The 20717-nt window shown below is 46.4% G+C and overlaps 1 protein-coding gene across 1 annotated transcript in view; it reads left to right on the top strand.

Annotated features, from left to right (window-relative positions):
* Positions 1 to 841: 841 nt before the first annotated feature.
* LOC138492837 (SRRM2 protein homolog rsr-2-like) overlaps positions 842 to 20717 on the top strand; it is a 39677-nt gene continuing 19801 nt past the window's right edge. Inside the window, exons 1-2 of the mRNA XM_069620179.1 lie at positions 842 to 880; positions 1767 to 1904. Of these exons, the coding sequence (XP_069476280.1) occupies positions 842 to 880; positions 1767 to 1904 (177 nt within the window). The remainder of the gene's footprint in view (positions 881 to 1766; positions 1905 to 20717) is intronic.

The following is a 20717-nucleotide window of genomic DNA, read 5'->3' on the forward strand; positions in this document are numbered from 1 at the left end:
ATACTTCCAACATGGCCGTCCACTGTGAAACACCTTCCTCGCTCTACACCTTAGACGTAGCGTGTTCTATTTATAGACCACGCCTCCCGCAGCTCGGCGCGTCTCAATGCTATTGCGAAGTAGCGACCAGAGGTGTGCTCCGTAGCTCGCGGTATTGTTTCCCTTGCTTCTCCCAGCCTACCCCATTCCTAGTCCCGTTCCTTCCTTTCTTGATTCCTAGACTCGTGTGCTAGTTGCGCATTCTGTTAATTTCCCGGATTCCTGGATCCTTGCATCCCGGAACTTTGAACGCACGCTGGAGTCGGAAGAGACTTGTGTCGCCTTATTCAAGACTCGATCAGTCCGCAAGAAGACATCGATCAAGAAATCCAGCAAAGATCGAGCCCAGGTGAGAAGGGGGTAACTCCTTGACAGAAGGTTGTTCGGTCTGCATTCTCTCATGGTTGTCTATCCTCTGCCTGAGAGTGGCATTCTCAGCTTTCACTGCTTGGAGTTCTTGAGATAGCCCTTGTACTGCAGTCAGTAACTCTTGGATTTGTTCTGCGGAGGCCATGTTTGTAGGAATTGGGCGTTGAAATCTGTCAAATCCAGGACCCTCTCGCTCTTCAGAACCCCATTCCTCCTCACCTGAGTCTTCTGTGGAAGATTTCTTTCTTCTTTCCTTCTTCTTGGGGGTCTTCTTCTTTGAGAAGAGAAATGGTCGTCCCCGGAAAGAAGCCATCCTGGCACCCTAAGAACACAGGGGAACTGGGGACCCCCTTCCGGAGAACGCCAGTAGAGAGGAAAAAAGCAGTGCTAAAAAAAACTTCTCGGAGTATAGTCTGGCAGGTTGGAATGGAAGATGTTTAGCTTGTTGTCTGAAGTTTGCAATGTTCATCAGGTAAGCAGAACAGGAAAGTGAAGACTCCTGATAATTGGATAAATGATACTCGGAGACGTGGAGCTGGAGGATTATCCACCGTAGACAGATGAATCCTGGTAGCTGAGCGGAAGAACCGAAAGCCTCCGCGGAAGTATGGGGCAGAAAACAACAGGTAAGAGAGAACCACAGAACGGGAGAGGAAACTAAGGTAAGCGGTCTGTAAAGAAAAGAAAGAAAGTCTCCTGAAATAAAGTTAGGAAGTGAAAGGCCAGCTTAAAACTAGCAAACCCGAAACACCACAGCGAGAGAGAGACGAAGTAAAGGCAGTGCCTCCCTCACCGCAATACTGGAAGCCAAGCGGCAGGCGAACAGCGAAAGAAATCCAGAGGGAAAATAACAGCAAACGGAATGGCAAGATTGAAGGAGGAAACTAGGGATACAACAGAGGAATAATATTAGCCAAAATGCTAATGAGGATGAGAGAGCGACAGCACCCGGAGCGGAAAGCGAAGGGTTGCAAAGCACCGAAAAGAACTGTGGGCGTGGCTAAATACCGGAAAGAAAACAGGAAAAAGGAGGAAAAAGACTAGACCGGGAAATGAGGAAGTGTGACAATCCTAGTGGGACATTTCAATAGCGGCAGAGCTTCCATCTACTCCATACCTGCCACGACGGAGTGCGCAGAAAGCGCATGACATGTCATGCATCAGAACACTTTAATTGTAAGAGCTTGAAATCTACTTTGGTTGAACATCTTAATAAGAACTTTACCCCTCGTTCATATATGCATAGTCCCTCTAAAACTCTTTGGACATCTGAGGTTGATGATTGTTGGTATGCAGGTAAAAATGTTCAACACAAGCATTAAAAAACCTATTGTAAAACTTTGGACTCCAATTCTCAGAAAGCTTTTGATTCTGGGACGAGGAAGAGGAGCAAAGAGTTAATGAAGATCAATAGTGCTGCCAAGAAGAACGTGCATTCTAGTTGTTACTCTTTCAATCAACTGAGCGGGACATTTAAATCTGAAAATGACCCGCAGGTGAGAAACTGAAGAAGTCATGTGGCGCTGCAGAGTATGCGTAGCGTTAAGCAGAATTGCGGAGGAAAGCCGAAGCATGGGAATAAACCCAGCTGAAGGGGAGAGGTGCTCGGAGTGGCATAGTATCTCTCAAACATGCCGGAGTGTCAGGAGACCCGATGGAGCCCGTTGAGCCCCAGGGAAGTGTTGCAAAGGCAGCCGCAAGAAAGCTGTCAAGTGTTGTCAACCCGAAGAGCAGCAACCCTATCGGCGAAGAGGTGTAAGGCCGACCAATGAGCTGAAAGAGGGTCTGACAGTTTGCTGAAGCCCTTTCTGCAACAACACTGCACCACAGTAACGTGAGACGACACAGACGGCAGAAGAAACTGGTGAGTTGGCCTGATGAGAGAGAGGTAACCCTGGGGTGCACCAAAAGGAACAAATGCTTCTAAGGGCAAGTTTTAAATACCGACCAAATAGAATTACGGAAAAAACAAAAAGGCAAACATGGTGCAGTTCTCCTGACATGAGATGTCAGTTGAGGCAAAACCTGGAAACAGCCCTGCCATAAAGACTTTATAGACTTTATTGTGGTACAGTTTTCTTGACAGGAGATGCTAAGAGGGAGAATTTGGAACGAGCATTACCATAAGCCAAAATGTATTGTAAAGAGAAACGGAGGGGCAAACATTTTTGTTAAGCTCCTGACATGAGATGTCTGAGGGAAAATTGAAACAAGCCTTCTGAAAAAGCAAAAAGACATTGTTAAGAGAAGTAAAGAAGAAAACGTTGTGCAATCCTCCTGACATGGGATGTCATTTGGGGGAAACAAGCATTGTAAAGAGCCAAGAGACTTTGTCAGAAATGATAACAGCAGGAGCTGGAACAAACCCTCATATAAGGGATATCTGTTTGGGAAATTCGGTACAAGCTACGTGAGTTGATAGGAAGATATTCCTGGCAGGAGAGTAAACCAGGATATCTAGAATTTCCATTTGCACCTTTTTGGAAAACAAAGACCAAGAGGGGAGTTATTCCTAGCTAGAGAGTAAACCAGGTTATCCAATTCACTAAGGGAGTTCCTGGCAGGGGAGTAAACCAGAAATTCTACTGTTGTGTTGAGAAGGAACTTTGTTATATTAAGTCGCTATTGAAATTGAACATTTTCTTCTTTGTCATCCTCAAAACCAAATTGAATAATTTTACTTTACTGTTGAACGTGAATATTTTGTTTTACCATCTTCAAGCCCAGAATGAACATCTTTGTTTTGTTGCCAAGAGTGAACGTTTTGATTTGCCATCTTGAAAACTATAAAATACTTTCTATCAATATTTTTCAACCTGTGGGACAGAAGGAATATTTGCTTTGATATTTCGAAACGGACAACCATGAAAGAAACATTCCCATGGCCTTTGTTGGAACTTTGGTAAAACAGAATCTTTGAAAATACCTTTTCCTGAAATAGTTCAAGGGAAGAGGAACTAAACTTTGTAGAAATTGCATATATTTATGATGCTACCTAAATTGAATGGAGTGAAACAGAAATTCTACTGTATCCTTTTTTTGTTGTGTATGTTAGTGTAAATGTCAGGTTAATGTTAGACACAAGATCAATTTGTTTTGGTTTCATAGGCAGGCACATCCTCTTTTGGTTAGGGCAAGATAGGCCTTTTTCCAATCCCATTTCTTTTAATAATTATTACTAATGTTGAGAATACAACAACCTTTCATCTGCCTCTCATTGGTGACCCCTCACAAAGCCAAGCTGCTGAGTATCGCCCGGAAAAGGTGGTACCCTGGCATTCTGCTGCACGACACCAAGAGAGCTGCCTAAGTTCCAACCATTCAAACACAGCTTCAAGGGGCATCTCTGCCACGACATCTATATACTTTTCCATGCCAAACAAGATCCACGGTTGCTGTCTGTAGAGAACTGTCCGCCGGTGGGTTTCCTGTCACCAAAATCCGAAGAGGACGTCCCGCGGCTCCAGGCTTCGTGAGGGTCTGCAGTCCTAGTGACCTGGACACAATCACTGAAGCCATCCTGAGGTCTGTGCTGCAGCTGCAGCACCGATGAACCAAAAGGCAGTGAATCCCAAAACCCGACCCCTAATTCTGCCACTGCACCCGTCGCCACGGAAAGTCCTACACAGCCAATAAGAGATTTATCTTCTTCAGCCAGGCCTTTTCGTGGTCCACAGCTAGTTGCACTTTCGTGGGACATCCACCTCCGGCGTAACAACCCAACATCAGAGACCACTGCGTTGCTGCCTTTCAGACACTGCTTGGTTCCCTTCATCTTGACACTGGCATCCCAGTGACTCCTTCTTCCAGGGGGTGGGGGGAACCTATCCTCGAGGGGTCCCGTTGTGCAAAGCCAAAAAACTCCACCACTTCGCCTTCCAATGCACCTACGGTACTGTGACGAGGAAGAGCATCTTCCATCCTCAGAATTCATTCTGGGGTACCAGATTCATCTTGGATACTGTTCTTCTGAACATATTTGGACAGGGCTGCAATATACAACTTAAAGTGCACCTTAACCTTTCTTTACAGGTTGCCCAGGTGGGGGGATCCTCACCCATTATTGCATTTTTATACTAAAGAAAGCATTCTTCCTATGTTCTTATGATTACCTGCCTTTTTACAGTAATTTTTTATAAATGTAACCCTTTTCAAATAATGTAAATGCTTTTTAATAACTGCCAGCAGTTGGTGCATTACAATTTAATTTAAAGGTAACAGTGGTAACACATAGTTGTGTGTGTGTGTGTGTGTGTGTGTGTGTGTGTGTGTGTGTGTGTGTGTGTGTGTGTGTATATATACATATATATATATATATATATCGAAGGGATTGTGTCCTCCGACGTATTCCTTATCTTTGATAGATCATCTCCCAGCTTGCTGGCCTCGGAATTTTTTTTTCAGTAGAGGGCGCTGCGCGTCGACGTCCCTCGAGCCGATGTCCCTCGACAGCCTCCGTATCGGCGCCAACGACACCACGCGCATAAATAGACTTGCGCAGCGTCCGTTGCTCAGTTCCGTGTTTCCGCTCTGCGTGGGGCCTCGGAATATCGTTGAATAATGACTCGTACTCGATGGGTTCCTAACCCGAACCGACGACTCCACGGTCCGGCTTCAAAAAATGTCGAGACTGTGGAAAGAAACTGTCATTGACGGATCCTCACAGGATCTGTTTGTGGTGCCTGGGAATCGAGCACCATTGTTCGGAGTGCGAGGACTGCATGTCCATGACGGCGAAAGCCTTGAAGGAGCGTAAGGGGAAGCTCGAGAGAGGTAAGCCAGTTAAAACTTCTTCAAAAGTTTCCTCGGCGGAGTCGAGACATTCGTCTCCTCGCCATCACAAAAGACATTCTCGTTCTAGGTCTCGAAGCAGTTCCCATCACTCTTAGAGATCTAAGCACTCAAAGAAGAGACGTCGAAGATCCCCTTCCTCGTCTTCGTCTTCTTCCGTTTCCCCAAAAACGGTCTGCTGCCCCACAAAACATAGCTCTCAGGCTGAGTGGGAGGAATTCAGGAAAAAGATGCTAAGCGTCTTCGAGAAAGCGGCCTCTACCCCCTCGAAGACTGCTGAGGGTGATACTCTGGGTGAAAGACCCGAAAAATCAAAAAGCCGCAAGTCGCAGTACCCGGCGAAAGAAGCCACTCGAGAGCATCACAAACCCTTGAGTAAAGGCAAAGTTGCGTCTTCGACGCCGTCGTCGAAGATCCCTTCGACACATAGATCGGCATCGTCAACGCTGTTATCGAAGGGTTCTTCGACGCGCAGGTGAGTCGAGTTGACGCCGTCTTCGACGCCGAGAAAGGATAAACCCACGGCCACCTCACAGCCAGTGGCCATACCCAGAGCCTCGAGCACGAGAATGTCGTCGACAACCTTGATTAGAATCCCGTTACTCTTGAGTTCATTGAGGCCTCTACCACCTTTCTCGACGCCTTTTTCGATGGCTTCGAAGCCTTTAACGTCCGTGTCGACGACGTCGACGTTTTCTCAGCCAATCATGACGAATTTGTCTTATCTTCTATTTATGAAGAAGGGGAGGATTCGGATCAGGAAAGACCTTTTGAGTTGCAGGGATCTGCAACTCCTGCACCAGAGGAATTTACCTCTGAGGAAGGTAGGTTGAAAGACCTCCATGAATCCCTACAGGAAGCAAGTGGGTTGGACACTTCCCCAGAAGTGGAATATGCCACACCAGACCCAGGGGAACATGCTGAAACCCCTTATAGAACCTTGATGGCAAAAATAATAGAGTTTATGGGATGGTCCACACCCTCACCTGCTTTTCAGCAAGACGATCTCACAGACATCTTGGTCAAAGGTCCACAGGAGGATCCTGTGGTGCCATTTCATGCGGCATTACAAAGGAGAATATTGGCAAACTGGGAAACACCTGAGGTAATCCCGGCGGTTAATAAAAACTTATCAGCTAAATATCGGGTGTCTTCTGCTGACCCTGAATATTTATCTAAACACCCAACACCGGAGAGTCTGGTTCTCCAGGCAGCTACTTCAGCAGGTAGTAAATCGGCTTACCCTAGTGTTCCTCAGGACAGAGATGATAAGAGATATGACTCTATGGCCAAAAAGTATTTTCCGCATATAGCATGGCGTTGAAATCCATCAATGCTACTTGATGCTATATCAATGCTATACGCTCACAAGATTCAGCCACACACGTTGGGAGTGTGCTTCATCAGCGACTGACTGCCTCCCGGAGGGAGAACAAAGGGAAGCGTTTCTCAACATCATTAAGGATGGTAAGGACGCAATGTGCGAATCCCTTCAGTCTGGCATCGATTCTGCTGACAGCATTAGCAGGGCCATGGCGGCAAGTACAACAACCAGGAGATTTGCTTGGTTGCGAAAGTCTGGTTTTGCTCCAGATGTGCAAAGCAGACTCTTGAATATGCCCTTTGACGGCTCTTCTTTGTTTGGTAAGAAGGCGGATGACAGTTTAGAAAAACTACAAACATTAAAGGCAGCAGCAAAATCCCTAGGAGCTGCAATCTGTCAGACACCATATTGTCCCTCAGGAACCTCTTGGAGAGGTAAGTCCTTTCGCTTTTATTCCGCATTCTGAAAAGGCAGAGGACAGCTGGTTCAAAGGGGTCAGAAAAAATTCACCCGAGGTGGACGGGGTAAAAATACAAAAGCCGCAGCAGGTGCCTCTTTACCCTCGACATCTGCATCAGCCGCCTCCAAACCACTCTGAGGACTCTCCTCACAAGACCCCAGTAGGGGGCAGGTTAACTCAACATCTGACGGAATGGCAGGCTATTACGTCAGATGCTTGGGATTCGGAGACAGTTGCCCAAGGTTACTACCTGCCCTTTCTACGCATCCCTCAGAGTCATCCACCGGGGAACAGCTCTCTGAAAGTTCCAGATCCACTCCTCTTGCAGGAAATTGTAGACCTGCTAGAGGAAGGTGCCATAGAACCGGTACCTGTAGCAGAGAGAAACGAGGGCTGGTACTCCCCCCTACTTTCTCATACCGAAGAAAGACGGAGGACTGAGACCTATCTTGGACTTACGAGAATTGAACAAGTTCCTCAGGAAGGACAAGTTCAAGATGGTAACTCTCTCTAAGATCCTTCAGGCCCTCCAGCTCCAGGACTGGCTGGTATCTCTGGACCTCCAGGATACTTATTTCCATGTGCCAGTCCATCTCAAACACAGGCAATACCTGAGGTTCGCAATTGGCGGCTCTCATTATCAATTTCGAGTTCTGCCATTTGGGCTGACCTCCGCCCGAGGGTCTTCTCCAAACTAATGTCGGTAGTGGCTGCAAGTCTAAGGTGGGAAGGGATCCACGTCTACCCCTACCTGGACGATTGGCTGATCAGAGCTGTATCTTTGGAACAAGCTCAGACCCAGCTAGATTATGTCTGCCACTTCCTTCACAAACTGGGCTTCTCCCTCAATTTAAAGAAGTCACAGATGATACCATCACAGAGACACCAGTTCATTGGAGTGGTCCTGGACACTTCCCTGGGAAAAGCCTCGCCACCAGAGGTGAGGGCTCAAGATATTCTGCAGATGGTCACCATGTTTCAAAATGCCCAACGTCTCCCAGCCTTCGACTTTTTGAGGTTGCTAGGCCTCATGATGACGTCATGGAAGTGTTGCTTTCGGCCAGAAGGCCAGCAACAAAGTCTTTATACGGCAGCCGTTGGAACAAATTTTGCAGCTGGTGTGGAGAAGAGAATATCGACCCCTTTTCATGTGGTACACCAACAGTGTTATCCTTTCTACTCTACTTGACAAATTCAGGCCTTCAAGTTGGCACTATCAAGGGCTATCTCGCAGCGCTATCGATCTTCAAGCGCACTGCGGAGGAGCCTTCATATTTCAAATTACCCTTAGTAATACAATTTCTAAAGGGTTTAACTAATGTCTACCCTCCAAAACCTTTCCAGGTTCCTTTAGGGGACTTAAATTTAGTCTTAAATTTCCTGATGGGTACTCCTTTCGAACCACTCCACTCTTGTTCGCTAAGATTTCTCACCCTTAAAACGGTCTTATTAGTGGCTTTAACATCTGCTAGAAGGGTGAGCGAGCTACAAGCTATATCTTGTAAACCCCCTCATACAATTTTTTATAAAGACAAGGTTGTCCTACAGGTGAAGCCTAATTTCCTCCCAAAGGTGGTTTCTGAATTCCACATCACTCAGAAAATTACTTTACCTTCATTCTATCCGCCTCCCCATCCGGGGAAAGAGGAAGAAAGGCTACATAGGCTGGACCCAAGGTGGGCTTTAAGCTTTTACATCAGCAGACTTGTTAGGATTAGGCAAGCAGACCAACTGTTCGTGGGTTACTCAGGGCACAAGTTGGGACTACCGATAACAAAACAAACCATTTCCAGATGGATTATTTTGGTCATCCTGGAATGTTACAAACTGGCAGGTAAAGAGCCTCCTCAAAATCTTAGGGCTCATTCAACCAGGGGTATCGCAGCCTCCTCGGCCCTCCAAAGAGGGGTTCCGGTTCGAGACATATGTGTGGCTGCCACATGGTCGTCCGTACATACCTTCGCAAGATTGTACAACCTGGATTCCTCCTCTGGTCAAGAGACTAGGTTTGGCAAAGCCGTATTACATTCGGTTCATTCCTAAAAGGAAACATGGCGTTTTACTCCCACCTCCAATTGCACGCCACTGCTTTGGGAGTCTATGAAAGATAAGGAATACTTCGGAGGACACAATCCCTTTGAAGAACAAGTTACTTCTTACCTTGTAACGTTCTTACGATGGGATGTTCCTCCAACGTATTCATTATCGCCCCTCCCATCCATCATCGCAGTAATACTTCCCTTGTGGTTGCAGCTTACGCTCCTTCAAGGTCAATAACCAATTCATGTAAAACAACTCTTAACGTCAAAACGGAACTGGGCAATGGACGCTGCGCAAGTCTATTTATATGCGTGGTGACGTCGGCGGCGATAAGCAGGCCGTCGAGGGACATCGGCTCGAGGGACGTCGACGCGCAGCGCCCTCTACTGAAAAAAAAATTCCGAGGCCAGCAAGCTGGGAGATGATCTATCAAAGATAAGGAATACGTCGGAGGAACATCCCATCGAAAGAACATTACAAGGTAAGAAGTAACTTGTTCATCTTAAATTAAGTTACCTGTTTAGATTTCTAGTACAAAGTAAGTCTTATTTATTTGTATATATCTACCTGACTTTTATCCTTTAATTAAAAGGACTGCGTTATCTCCTAACATAGTGTGTGGACATTCCATTGCCGGGAGCTTGGGAATTCACTGTACCTAAGGACCAGTGTGCAGCACCTACTGAGTCTTAGCCTTGGTTGCTCGTCCATAGCTACCATTAGAGAACCTTGGCTGGGGTGGTCTGTGCCGCTAACCCCAACTATATAGTGGGCAGAAGTACAGATATGCCATCCAGTCTTTACAGACAGTCTATGTCCTGTCAGAAGTGTTTTTTGTATAACTGTGCTGCACCTAAAGCAGCCCATGCGTCTGTATAGGGGTTCACTGCATGTTCCTCACCTTCATCTAAAACAGCTGGTTTAATCACGTCCTCCCCTACCCCTTGGGCTTTCCCTAACATATACCCTGGGGCAATCATGTTCTGCTTAAAGGCCATCTTGTGGTATCTGCAAATTAGACCAAAATAGTACCTCTATATCTAGGGATTCCGATTTTTCATGATTACTGAATTTTACGGTTTCTAGCTGCTGTTGTGCTTTTGACTCTGATAAACCCCTGATAATTAATTTCATCCCTGTGCGAGCGAGCGGGATTCGATACCATGCTGCTCTGCATTGGTTTGCTTGAAAGACCAATGCATTGCAGGTGAGCTATCCTCCAAGCCCTTGTTAATGGGCTCTGTTGCTGCCTATGTGAATTCAGGACCCAGTGATATTTTTTATCGGTCACTAGATGGCAATATTTAGCTTTCTTTGCTAGCAAGTTAAAAGAAAGCTAAATATATATAAACATGCGTGATGTCCAGAATATAATGTCCATGCTGCTCTGCATTGGTTTGCTTGAAAGACCAGGTGAGCTATCCTCCAAGCCCTTGTTAATGGGCTCTGTTGCTGCCTATGTGAATTCAGGACCCAGTGATATTTTTTATCGGCCACTAGATGGCAATATTTAGCTTTCTTTGCTGGCAAGTTAAAAGAAAGCTAAATATATGTATAAACATGCGTGATGTCCAGACTATACCGTGCTGAGCAGTTTACGCTGGGAGTCGACAACGTCGGAATCCTTAAATATACATCACCACCAAGGAAGGCCATACGTGTAATTGACCTTATTAAGCAGCAACCTGCCCCTTTGTGTAATTGTATAACATATCTAATTTCCAAAGATATAATGTACATTGCATGTTGTCTTTTGTAGTGTCTCTTTACCACTGTTTTCATGCAACAATGAAAACAATTGCTATTTTACATTGTGTGATTATTTTCCAGAATCATCAGAAGCATTTGACCTAAATCCCTAAAGTGTAACAGTTCTAAATTATTGAAAAATATTGTCTTTTTCCCCGGAATCAGACGGATAGTAAGCTTGTCTTAGTAAAGAAAATCACAGCATTTTTACATGAAGCAGATGGTACTGGCAGTAGTAAAATATAGCCCTCCTTGTTTTATTGCTTTGCAAATAAAGCTGTCTACGCGGGAATGCGGCAGAAACTAATTACTTCAAGGTTTCAGCTAATCCAGTTTGTGGGCGCATTGCATATAAAAACGGGGTTTCCAGATTGTTAGTGCTGAGGTGGAATAGGGGGGACGGTCAGTCCGTATCACTAACACCTTACTCAAATCACTGAGAACAGTATGGTGCTGGGACCCTTCCATTCAGAGAGTGGTGCAATGTGTGCTTTTAATGGATGATACAAGGGTCCTCCAGTGCACAATGGAAATGAAGCACACAGTGGAAAATATAACCTCGCTGACATGCGGACACCAAACACTGTGATCAATACATTACCTTTATAGCTCGCTCTGATATACTGTAACAAAAGAAAGATCAATTGAACCGTGGGAGGAGGCTCAGCTGCTTTACTATGCACAGTAATACTTGCCATGGACCAAAAGCCTTACTAGACACATTTTAAATGGGGAAGCGCTTTGTTGTACACCTATATGAGGTTTTAATGCAGGCATACAACACATGGCTTCCTATTGAACCCACCTCGGTTTTGCAGCTGGTCAAAACCAGGTGCATGCCATAGTAATACATTAGCAAATGACCCCTGCACAGGATATTTGTGGCCGCAGCATTTACTTTTTTCCCGAGACAGCCTGGGAAAATGAAAGAGCAAAAGTGAGATTCCCTCATTTTTATCCTTCCTTCTCCACTCCAGTTTGTGAATGTGTAAAATTGCATGCAGGGTATCGCAGAGCACACACATCGTAATGCTGTTGGTCCTTTGCATTCACTTTGCATTTCATGCAGAAAGCTGGTGTATGTGTTTTAGCCAAGATTGACATTTTCAGTGAACAGCTGTGAGTGGCAATTACACCTTCAACACCTTCTTTGGTGAGGTCAGCCCTGAAGCAGATAGCCAGAGCCATATTTGTCGATCATGATAGTCATCAAATAATGTTATTCAACATATTTGTCATTAGGTACGCAGCATAAAACAGTAATGAATCTCAATAGTATTGTCATTCAGGAAGGTACTTGCCATGAGATGCGGATGCATCCTAGTTCAGACTGTTGTCTCTGGCAACTGGCAGTGTGTAGTGACTGGTTCAGCTTCTGAATTTGGTACAGCAGCAGTTAATTAAATTAATTCATCTTTTAAAATGCAATTAATACCGGAGACCAGTCTCTAAGCACGGGACTGGGATTTGAACCTGTGTTGCTCTGAGTTGTCTTGCTTCCAAAAACAAAATGTTGACCCTGAGCTACCCTACCCGAGCCATTGATGATCTCCTTCCCAGTGGTGTATTGCATGCCAATTCTCGGTGGTAGAGCTGATGGTAGGTGTCTCTATGGACCTCATCTATTGCTTTATCCAAATCCCGCTAGCCCAGACAGAAGTGCATAATCCTGAACTATCCAAATCACACTGGGATAGGTGACAACCCTAGTGGCAAGGTGTTATCTTCCTGGAAGTTTACACGTGGATCTAACCATTATGCACACAATGAAAGAATAGTTGTGTGTTTACACTGAAAAAATGTTATCTGCGATTTTTCGATGTGGGCACGCGAGAAAACACTGAAAAACACAGATTCTGAATTTTTTTGAAAACACTGGAAAAACACCCCCGGAAGTAAAAAAAAAAACAAATAATCCCCTAAAACAGGAAACCCTATCTATATCCTATGGCTGTTCCTCCTCAAGTTGGATTGTAACTATATACCCATTATTGTCCTCATCCGCTTCTCCTGTGGGAGTAATAACCTCTACTTTTTGAGTAGTGGAAATGTGATGTAACAGATTCTTGCTTCCTTTTTTAACTATGGAGAATTGCATGTCAGAGTCCAGTTGTACCACTAGCCAATCCCTTGGATCTTTAGTCACTGGTATTATACTTTGAGTCTGGTTTAGAGCTTTTGCCATTGTCCACTGTCAGAGCTGTATTTTGCTTCCTTTCTCCTTTCTTCTCCTGCCGGGTTTCTGCTCTCCATTGGGTGCCAGTGTTACACTCACCTGATATCCCCGGGGGTGTCTGGAAGGCTCTGAGATCTGGAACCCTGGATGCGTAGTTGCCCAGTGCTGAATAATGAATCTTAGTTATTTATAGGGTGAGCTATCCGTCCTGCGTTTCTTGTCCAGGGGCGCTTGACGTTTGTTGGCGAGCTGCCCGAGTTGCTTCACTGGTGCAGTACGCCTTCCTTGGGCCCAGGCCTGCCGTGACCCTGAATCTGCTGGTAGGCAGGTAGGTTTGTTAATTGTACGTCTTTGTTCTGTTTATGGTGGGAATTCGTTAATGTCTTTATCTCCTTCTTTTCAAATAACACAAAGCGTGTTCTGCAGTCAGGGTGTGGTTTATATATCCCAGTTAAAGTAGTACCAGGGAAAGTAGTTCCAGGCCTGCCACACCCAAAACACTAGACCGCATGGCTTGGTTCTTAGAACTAGGCTGTGTGGCTGCTTCCATGTTGGATTTAAAGGCCCATGTACATAAATGGGACCTAGTTTGAACAGCCCTTCCTTCCTACATATGAGCCTGGTGCCAAAGGTGCTAAGACTGGCTCCAGGAGCCCTTTTGCAGTGGTTTTAAAGCCCTCAGGGTTCTCGTGGGAGCCTTCTTGTGGCACAACTTGTGCCCCCTCGCAGTGGTCATGACAGCCAGGCCCCATTTCTCCTCTTCCTGCAAAGGAGAAGGATAGTCTTCATCTTGGTTTCTTTGTCCTGCCTAAGCTGTGCCCTATCCATTAACTGATGGGTCCTCTTTTCACATAGGGTCTCCTATCCCAACCAACATCTTGGCTGGGACTGGTACTATCTCTTTCTACAAATATAGTTTTGCTACAAAAGGTCTCTCTTTAGCGGGGGCATACTTGAACCCTTATCCTTCCCTTACTGCCTGGTTCCTGTCTCATACCATTGGTACTAATAGGTGGTGCTCTTTTAGAATGCTTACTCTCACCTGATTCTTTCCTTTGCCCTTCCCTGATATATCCAGGTGATCCCTGCATAGGGATCTGTAAGTAACTGTTACAATGGGACCAAACTGGAGTTTCCTTTCCTGGTCACTGGGCAATGCTGCTAGATGTCTGAAGACTTCTAGTTTCATTGACTCTCCTTTTATGAGGGCAATGAGTACTCCTATCATGGTATAATTTCCCCCAGCTATTGCCAGCCCTAAACTAATTGCTGCCTCTGCTCCCTGGTAGTTCAATATCTCTTCCAGAATGGAGGCAAGTTCTGTAATTGAAGCTTTGAGGGTCTGATATGGAAGTGTTCCTTCTCCCCTGCTATTATTGGCCTGGCTGCTGTGAGTTAGCCATTCTAATACATGTTATCTAGATATCTGTTAACAGTATTTCCTTGAAAGGACACTCTGCTCTTCACTAGAGTGCTTTAAGCTATTTATTCTTCATCCTGCTCTTCACTAAAGTGTATATTGTTATTTGTAACGCCAGGCCTGTAGCAACCCCCGGAACCCTTTTTCAGTAGCTCCATAGGGAGAATATTTTTAAGGTCTCGGAGAGGATGAGATATGTCCTGCCGTGGTCGCCAAAAGTGACGTGATTCTTATTACCCTTAGCTCCAGAGGCCCTCCACTTTTAGGGGAGTGTCTAAGAGGCCCCCACCCTCCAAGCAGGGGTTGTTGTAGGAATGGAGATGGGGAAAAGCATACATTGTGGTGCATCAGTAAAGAGGGAAGACAACAATCCCTGCAGTAGGTGGCTAATCTTTCATCTGCTCAGGAGAGGTTTGTTAAGGTCAATTTTTTTAATTCAAGTTCACTCTTCATACCGTCCAGTAACCCTCCATAAGTGCATTAAGGCATTAACCATATATAACACATCAATACACAATATATTTTCTTAGATGACCCATTCTTAAAGTTCATGTTCAAATGCTTCTGACAAGACTCTCAGTAATGAATACTCAATGAATGCTTCTTACGCTCTCATGAATTAAAGGCATGGTCTAGTAAAAAATGTTATTTAAAAAATAGATAGGCAACATAAAAAAAATACTAGCATTCTCTTTTTTAAAACTTCCTATGTAAAATTTTGAGCTATTCAAGCTCAAAATTCGCAAAAGCAAGCACATGGGCACATCCATTTTGTGAAATGGATGCCCTCCTGTGCTGGCTTTTGCTTTTGCGGCACTAATGAAGGAAAAGCCAGCCAGCTGTAGTAAACAAAAGCTACAGCTGGGTGGCTTTCCCTTCATTAGTGCTGTACGCGGAGGATGGGGACCGGAGACCAGAGCAGGAAAGCTGCAGCTGAATCTCGGTAAGTGCTATTTATTTTTTTAAAAAAATAAGCACTAGCTGGGTTTTTTTTCTATGTTTTCCGGGCTGGAGAAGCCCGGAAAACTTAGAAATAAAACCGCAGCTTTAAAAACATATTTATGTTTGCGGTCGCTGTATTTGGAAAAATGCTCCAAATACAGTTAATATCAATTGGGATTGACTATGGTGTCAGCATGCACAGGCTGTGAGCTCTTGCCTTGGGGGAAAAAGTAATATTCCCTATACAGCTCAATCAAAATCAAATGTTCAGCTCAAAAGTCTGTAGACAGAGTCCTCTGTGGACTCAAAATGTCTCAGTAAAGCCACACATTCTATTTAGTATCTTTAAAATCCATCCGGGGAAAAAGAGGGACTTGAATGCAAGACCTGAAATCGTATGCTTGTGATCTATGAATCTGCCTTTTTTTGGGGTTAGGCATGAATGAAGTCCCAACACAATCTTTCAATTTGTAACTTGTATTTTTAATTTGAAATATCTTGTTTGATTCCTTACTTTGGAGAGGGAGCTCCAGTGCTGCTCCACCTCCAGCTGTCTGCCTCTGTATTCTTGCCAGCTCCCAGTCTGCCCACAGCAAAATCTCCTTTTGCAGGACTCAAATGCAGCCCTATTTATATTCTGTGAGCTCTTACCGTTAACGCCTACTAGAGTTCAAAGTTGGGCAGCAGTTTGAAGTTGGGCAGCATCTTGAAGTTGAGTAAACAAGTTCAATATCAGTGCCTAACATCTTTCCTGCCAAAAGATTATGCCATGAACAAGGCCAATGCACCTTTCACCCACTTTAAAAAGCTGCCTGATAGCAAACGGCTGCACAGGAAGTCTGTAGTCTTTTCGTAATTTTGTTGTTCTTTCATATTGCTATCTCACTCTTTGTTTACGGTTTACTCTTTATCAGAACTCTTGGTGCTCAGCCCAGAAAGCCTGAAGAGCAGTCCTAGGTATATTTACACTAAGATTAGTGCAGTGTTCTAATACCAAGCTCACCTGCCGCCCGTCGGACTCATGGATGAAAACACTATTCTCTGTTCAATGTATAATGGTGAACACTTTTTCTTAGCCTTGTGCCTCGCCTGAATGTAATATGCATTTCTTGGGTTTGCTAAGTATGAATCTGCATTTGTGTTGAGGGTTGGGCCATGGGTCAAATATGGTTAGACGTGAAATAAACATGTCAACTGGGGATGTACTAAACAATGATGAAACAGAATGGGGATCTCAAACCAGAGGAAGAACAAGGTCTGTATTGAGAGGTCTGCCAATGAGGTATAAAGATTATGTACTACATTAAAGAATAGTTTTCTTCAAAGTTGTATTTAATGGAAAAGAGGGAGGAGTGTACTTGGGTTTGCAAGATCTGCGTATGCATCGAACGTTTGGTGGATGATAGTTGGGGTGAGTGGGTTGACAGACAGCAACCGCTGATGCCAGCCGCCTTTCTCCACCACTCTGACTCATGTTAGTAAACTATATTTACACATCAAGGCAGTGTTAGAATTTCAACAGAGTATTGCCTCAAAATACTTTTCCCCTGGACCAACCACTGCAGCCTCTTGTCAGCTGCATCAACAACCCCCCACAGTGGTCCACCCATTGGGCATCCTCCTGACTTCTCGCTTCACTGGCACCGAGGGAACCGTAGAGGCTGGCACCACTCCACAATCCTCGCTGGGTGTTGAGCAGTCCCCCCGCCATCCCTTCTCAGGGAGCCGCTCAGTCTCCTCCTCTGCCCGGGAGGGCTCCCCTCTTTCATTCTTTGGTCCGTTACCGACCTATGCAGGGCTCCTCCTGCACCTGGCCTCCACGTTCTTCCTCTGGCTCTCAATGGTTAGTGGGGGTGGGGGGCCCACCGCCCCCTTCACTCACGGAATCCACTGCCTTAGGAGCACTCCGCACCACTTCACTGTGGTCACGAAGAGGACCCCCATGGGACGCCTCGCTGCCGGTTAACCCATCAGGGGGGGGGTCGCACCACCGTCAGCTGCAGCCAATCGACCCACCAACTCAGCCGAACATAATTGACCTCTATTCCGGCAACCAATGCACGCCCCACACCCAGAGCTCTCCTTGCGGAGGTCCCATTTACCGCTCTGGCATTGCCTCAATGCGGCCGCTGTTACGGATTGTCAGTGCCTCCGGGGATCTTTACCCCTTTCAAGCTGGTTCTCACAGGGGGGGAGGTGTGGAGGGCAATCCCTCAAAACTCACAGTGACATCCGGGTGAAAGTCCCCCCAACCCCTGGGATTATGCTAGATGGCCTGGCAATATCAGGATTACTGCCTGATTGCCGGGGCCCAACACAAGCCCCTCACAGATACGTCCATGAGGTGGTCAGCCACGCTTCCTCCGGTACTTTGCATCATTGACTAGGTTTTATAAAGCTGTGGTAGGAGGTGAAACAATGTCCACACAACTGGAGGTTACCTCCCTGCCTGCCTTATGCTCTAAGGACTCTGCTCTACCCGTTTTTCTAGTAAGCATGCAATCCGAAGTATTCTGTTAAGTAATGAAGGTGAGATTTCAGTGCCATTCGTTTCGCAGTAGGGAGTTAAGGTCCAGATTGAGCAGCTCCAGAACCCACTCCAATTCTCTCCAATACAAATTTCTTAATGTCCGAAGGACTAAAACTCAGTTTAATTAAATGCAGGTTGTATCGAGAATTTTCATAGAGAACGTCCTAAACAAGAAAGTGAAAACAATCGAAAATGTGCATAATCTGCCACCCATTAGCCCATCCAGTGGAGACATATGCACAGAACCCCAATGCCCACGGCCTCTTCTCCATGATGTAGGAATTAGTGGCAAGTACCAGACAGCATCAGCAGCAAAAAAAAGTAGACCTCAGTAAAGAAGCATAAGCCTGAGCCTAAGCGGAGGGAGCACTCCTGTTAGTGTCTCACAGCTGGCAGCACCTATCCCTGCAGCTCTTCTTTTTAGTTTGGGCAATTAGGTGTCGCTTGTGATGCCTATAAAGCCAAACTATTGCATTCAAATACTGATTTGTGTATACATAGGGAGGAAGGGCATATGACGAGGGGCACAGACAAATGACATTTAAGGAGGGACACAAAGTTGTTTGGCTATGAGCTCACCCACTCCCTGCCCATGGCCTTGCTAATCCCTATTGTTATTCCCACCCATTCCTGCCTTCCCCCGCCCAAAACTCTTCCTCATGGGAACTCTTTGAGCTCGCTCTTCGGTGCTAGCGGGCATGTCAGATGAAGTTCACACATGTGCACGGCATGCTAAGACTATCAGGAACGTCCTCTGCCCTACCTTAAGCTAGCTGAATATTTTCCAGCATTGGATCTTTCATGTATTCACATGCTTAGAATATTCCCCGTCGACAGACTGGGAACCCTCGGTGAGCTTATAAAGCCGTTTTCCATAGGAAAACGTTTGACACTTTCGTGTCCTATCTACGTCGTTTTGGGCCGCGCACTCACGCCCCTCTAGGACGTAGCAGTATAAATGCCCCGCCCCCGCGGCTCCCTTCAGATTTCAACCGTCTCCAAAGTAGTGGGAGCACCTCGTGTAGTCTACTATTTGGTTTAGGTTGTGCTGTTGCAGTTTTTCTCCTGATGTCGGGAAAAGTGATGTTCCGCCCATGCGCTACGTGCGGGTTGAAGAAGGTGTACGAGGGGGACGCACATATGGACTGCATATACTGTCTACACCCTCATAATTCGGCAGACAAGTGCCACATATGTAAGGGCTTCTCCCAGAAGACTCTTAAAGATCAGAGGCGAAGACTTGTGGCATGGTTGAACGACGGAGCGGGGGCATACCCGCCTTCGGAGGTGGGCTCCACGCGCAGCGTGGCCTCAGTGTCAAAATCTTCAGGGACCCCGCGCCGCTCAACATCGTCGGAACCCCCGGTGAAGAAATCGCGAACGGCGGAGAAAGATTCATCGGAAGGCCATTCCAAGGACTCTTCTTCGAAGAAGGCCTCTTCATCCTCACTTCAGCAAGGAAAGACAAAAATGAAAAATCTAAATCCTCCTCGGGCGATCGTCATAGATCTGCTTCGAGTCGAGATGCAGAGAAACGCAGGTCGAGTTCGGAAAAGGCGAGAACGCCGCATAGGCCTGCACGACCACCACCGTCGTTGACAGTAGGGCAGTCGTCGACTACTTCTCTGCCGCTGACGCAGTTGGCCTCAACTGTTCCTGGACCGCAGACGACGTCGATGACAGAGCCGACTATCGCTTCGTCGACGGAGATCCCGCAAGAAGCCTGGCGTCCAGAGGTATACGACCCAATTTTGCCGGAGACACTCCTGCAGCAAGAGGCCTTGTCGGTGTCCTCGGGAGACGAGGATGTGAGAATAGCTGGCCCTGCAGACCTAGGATTCCAAGTTACCAGGCCTCTCTCCTAGAGCATTCCGGGTTCTACCTCTCTGCTCAATCCACAGTCACTTTTGTCATTGGAAGTCTTATCCAGAATGCAAACGTTGCTCTAGACACTAGATGACAGACTACCTAGAACAACACCGGCCAGGTCGGTCATCGAAGACCCGGGCCTGTCTTGTCGACCACCGCCTTCAACCCCCGCAGCAGTGCTGCCGGATGCAAGCCTCTCGGTCCCAAGCCGCGAGGAAGGGGAACTCATGGATTCCGACTCGGACAGCAGAGCCTCGTCAGTTGTCTCCCTTTCCCTCTCCGGGGATCCAACCTGGGAGTCCCAAGCAGAATTGGAAACCCCGAGGAGCCCGGCTCAGCCGTCTCCCCCAGACGATATTGGGTCATTTCACACCATGATGGCCAGGGCTTGTACAGAATTCGGGCTGGCCCAGGAAGAAGAGAAAAAGGACTATTTTCTTTTCGACCACATGGGGAAAAGGAGAAGGTCAGTGTTTTCAGTACCTATCCTGGATCATGTGTGGAAGGAAGGATTGCAAACCATGCGCCACCCTTTCTCGGAACCAGCGATAAAGGGTCGTCTAGAGAAAAAATATAAGGCCCCAGACTCTACTCCCAAATGCCTTTCCTCCCAACCAACTCCTGACTCAGTGGTATCGGCGGCGGCGAGGAAGGTGAGGACCCAGCACAAGTGCACGACCCCCCGGAAAGTGAGGCCAGACGACAGGATGCTTTTGGCAAAAAAGTGCTGTCGGTAGGTGCTACCACAGTGAAAGCGGCCAATTCTCTAGCCATAGTTGCCAGGTACGACAGGGAGATGTGGCACCGGCTGGCTCCTATACTGGAACACCTTCCGGATGAACATCGCAAAGGGGCTATGTTGCTGGTCAGGGAAGGTGAAGAGGCTTCCAATCATGCCGTAAACATCGCAGTGGACCTCACGGAGTCGGGGTTTAAGCTGGTGAATAACGGTGTGGTTCTCCGACGGCAGGCATGGCTAAAATGCACCAACTTTCGACCGGAGGTGCA

This window comes from Ambystoma mexicanum, chromosome 10, assembly GCF_040938575.1.
Source record: "Ambystoma mexicanum isolate Mex_15411 chromosome 10, UKY_AmexF1_1, whole genome shotgun sequence".
Classification (NCBI taxonomy): Eukaryota; Metazoa; Chordata; class Amphibia; order Caudata; family Ambystomatidae; genus Ambystoma; species Ambystoma mexicanum.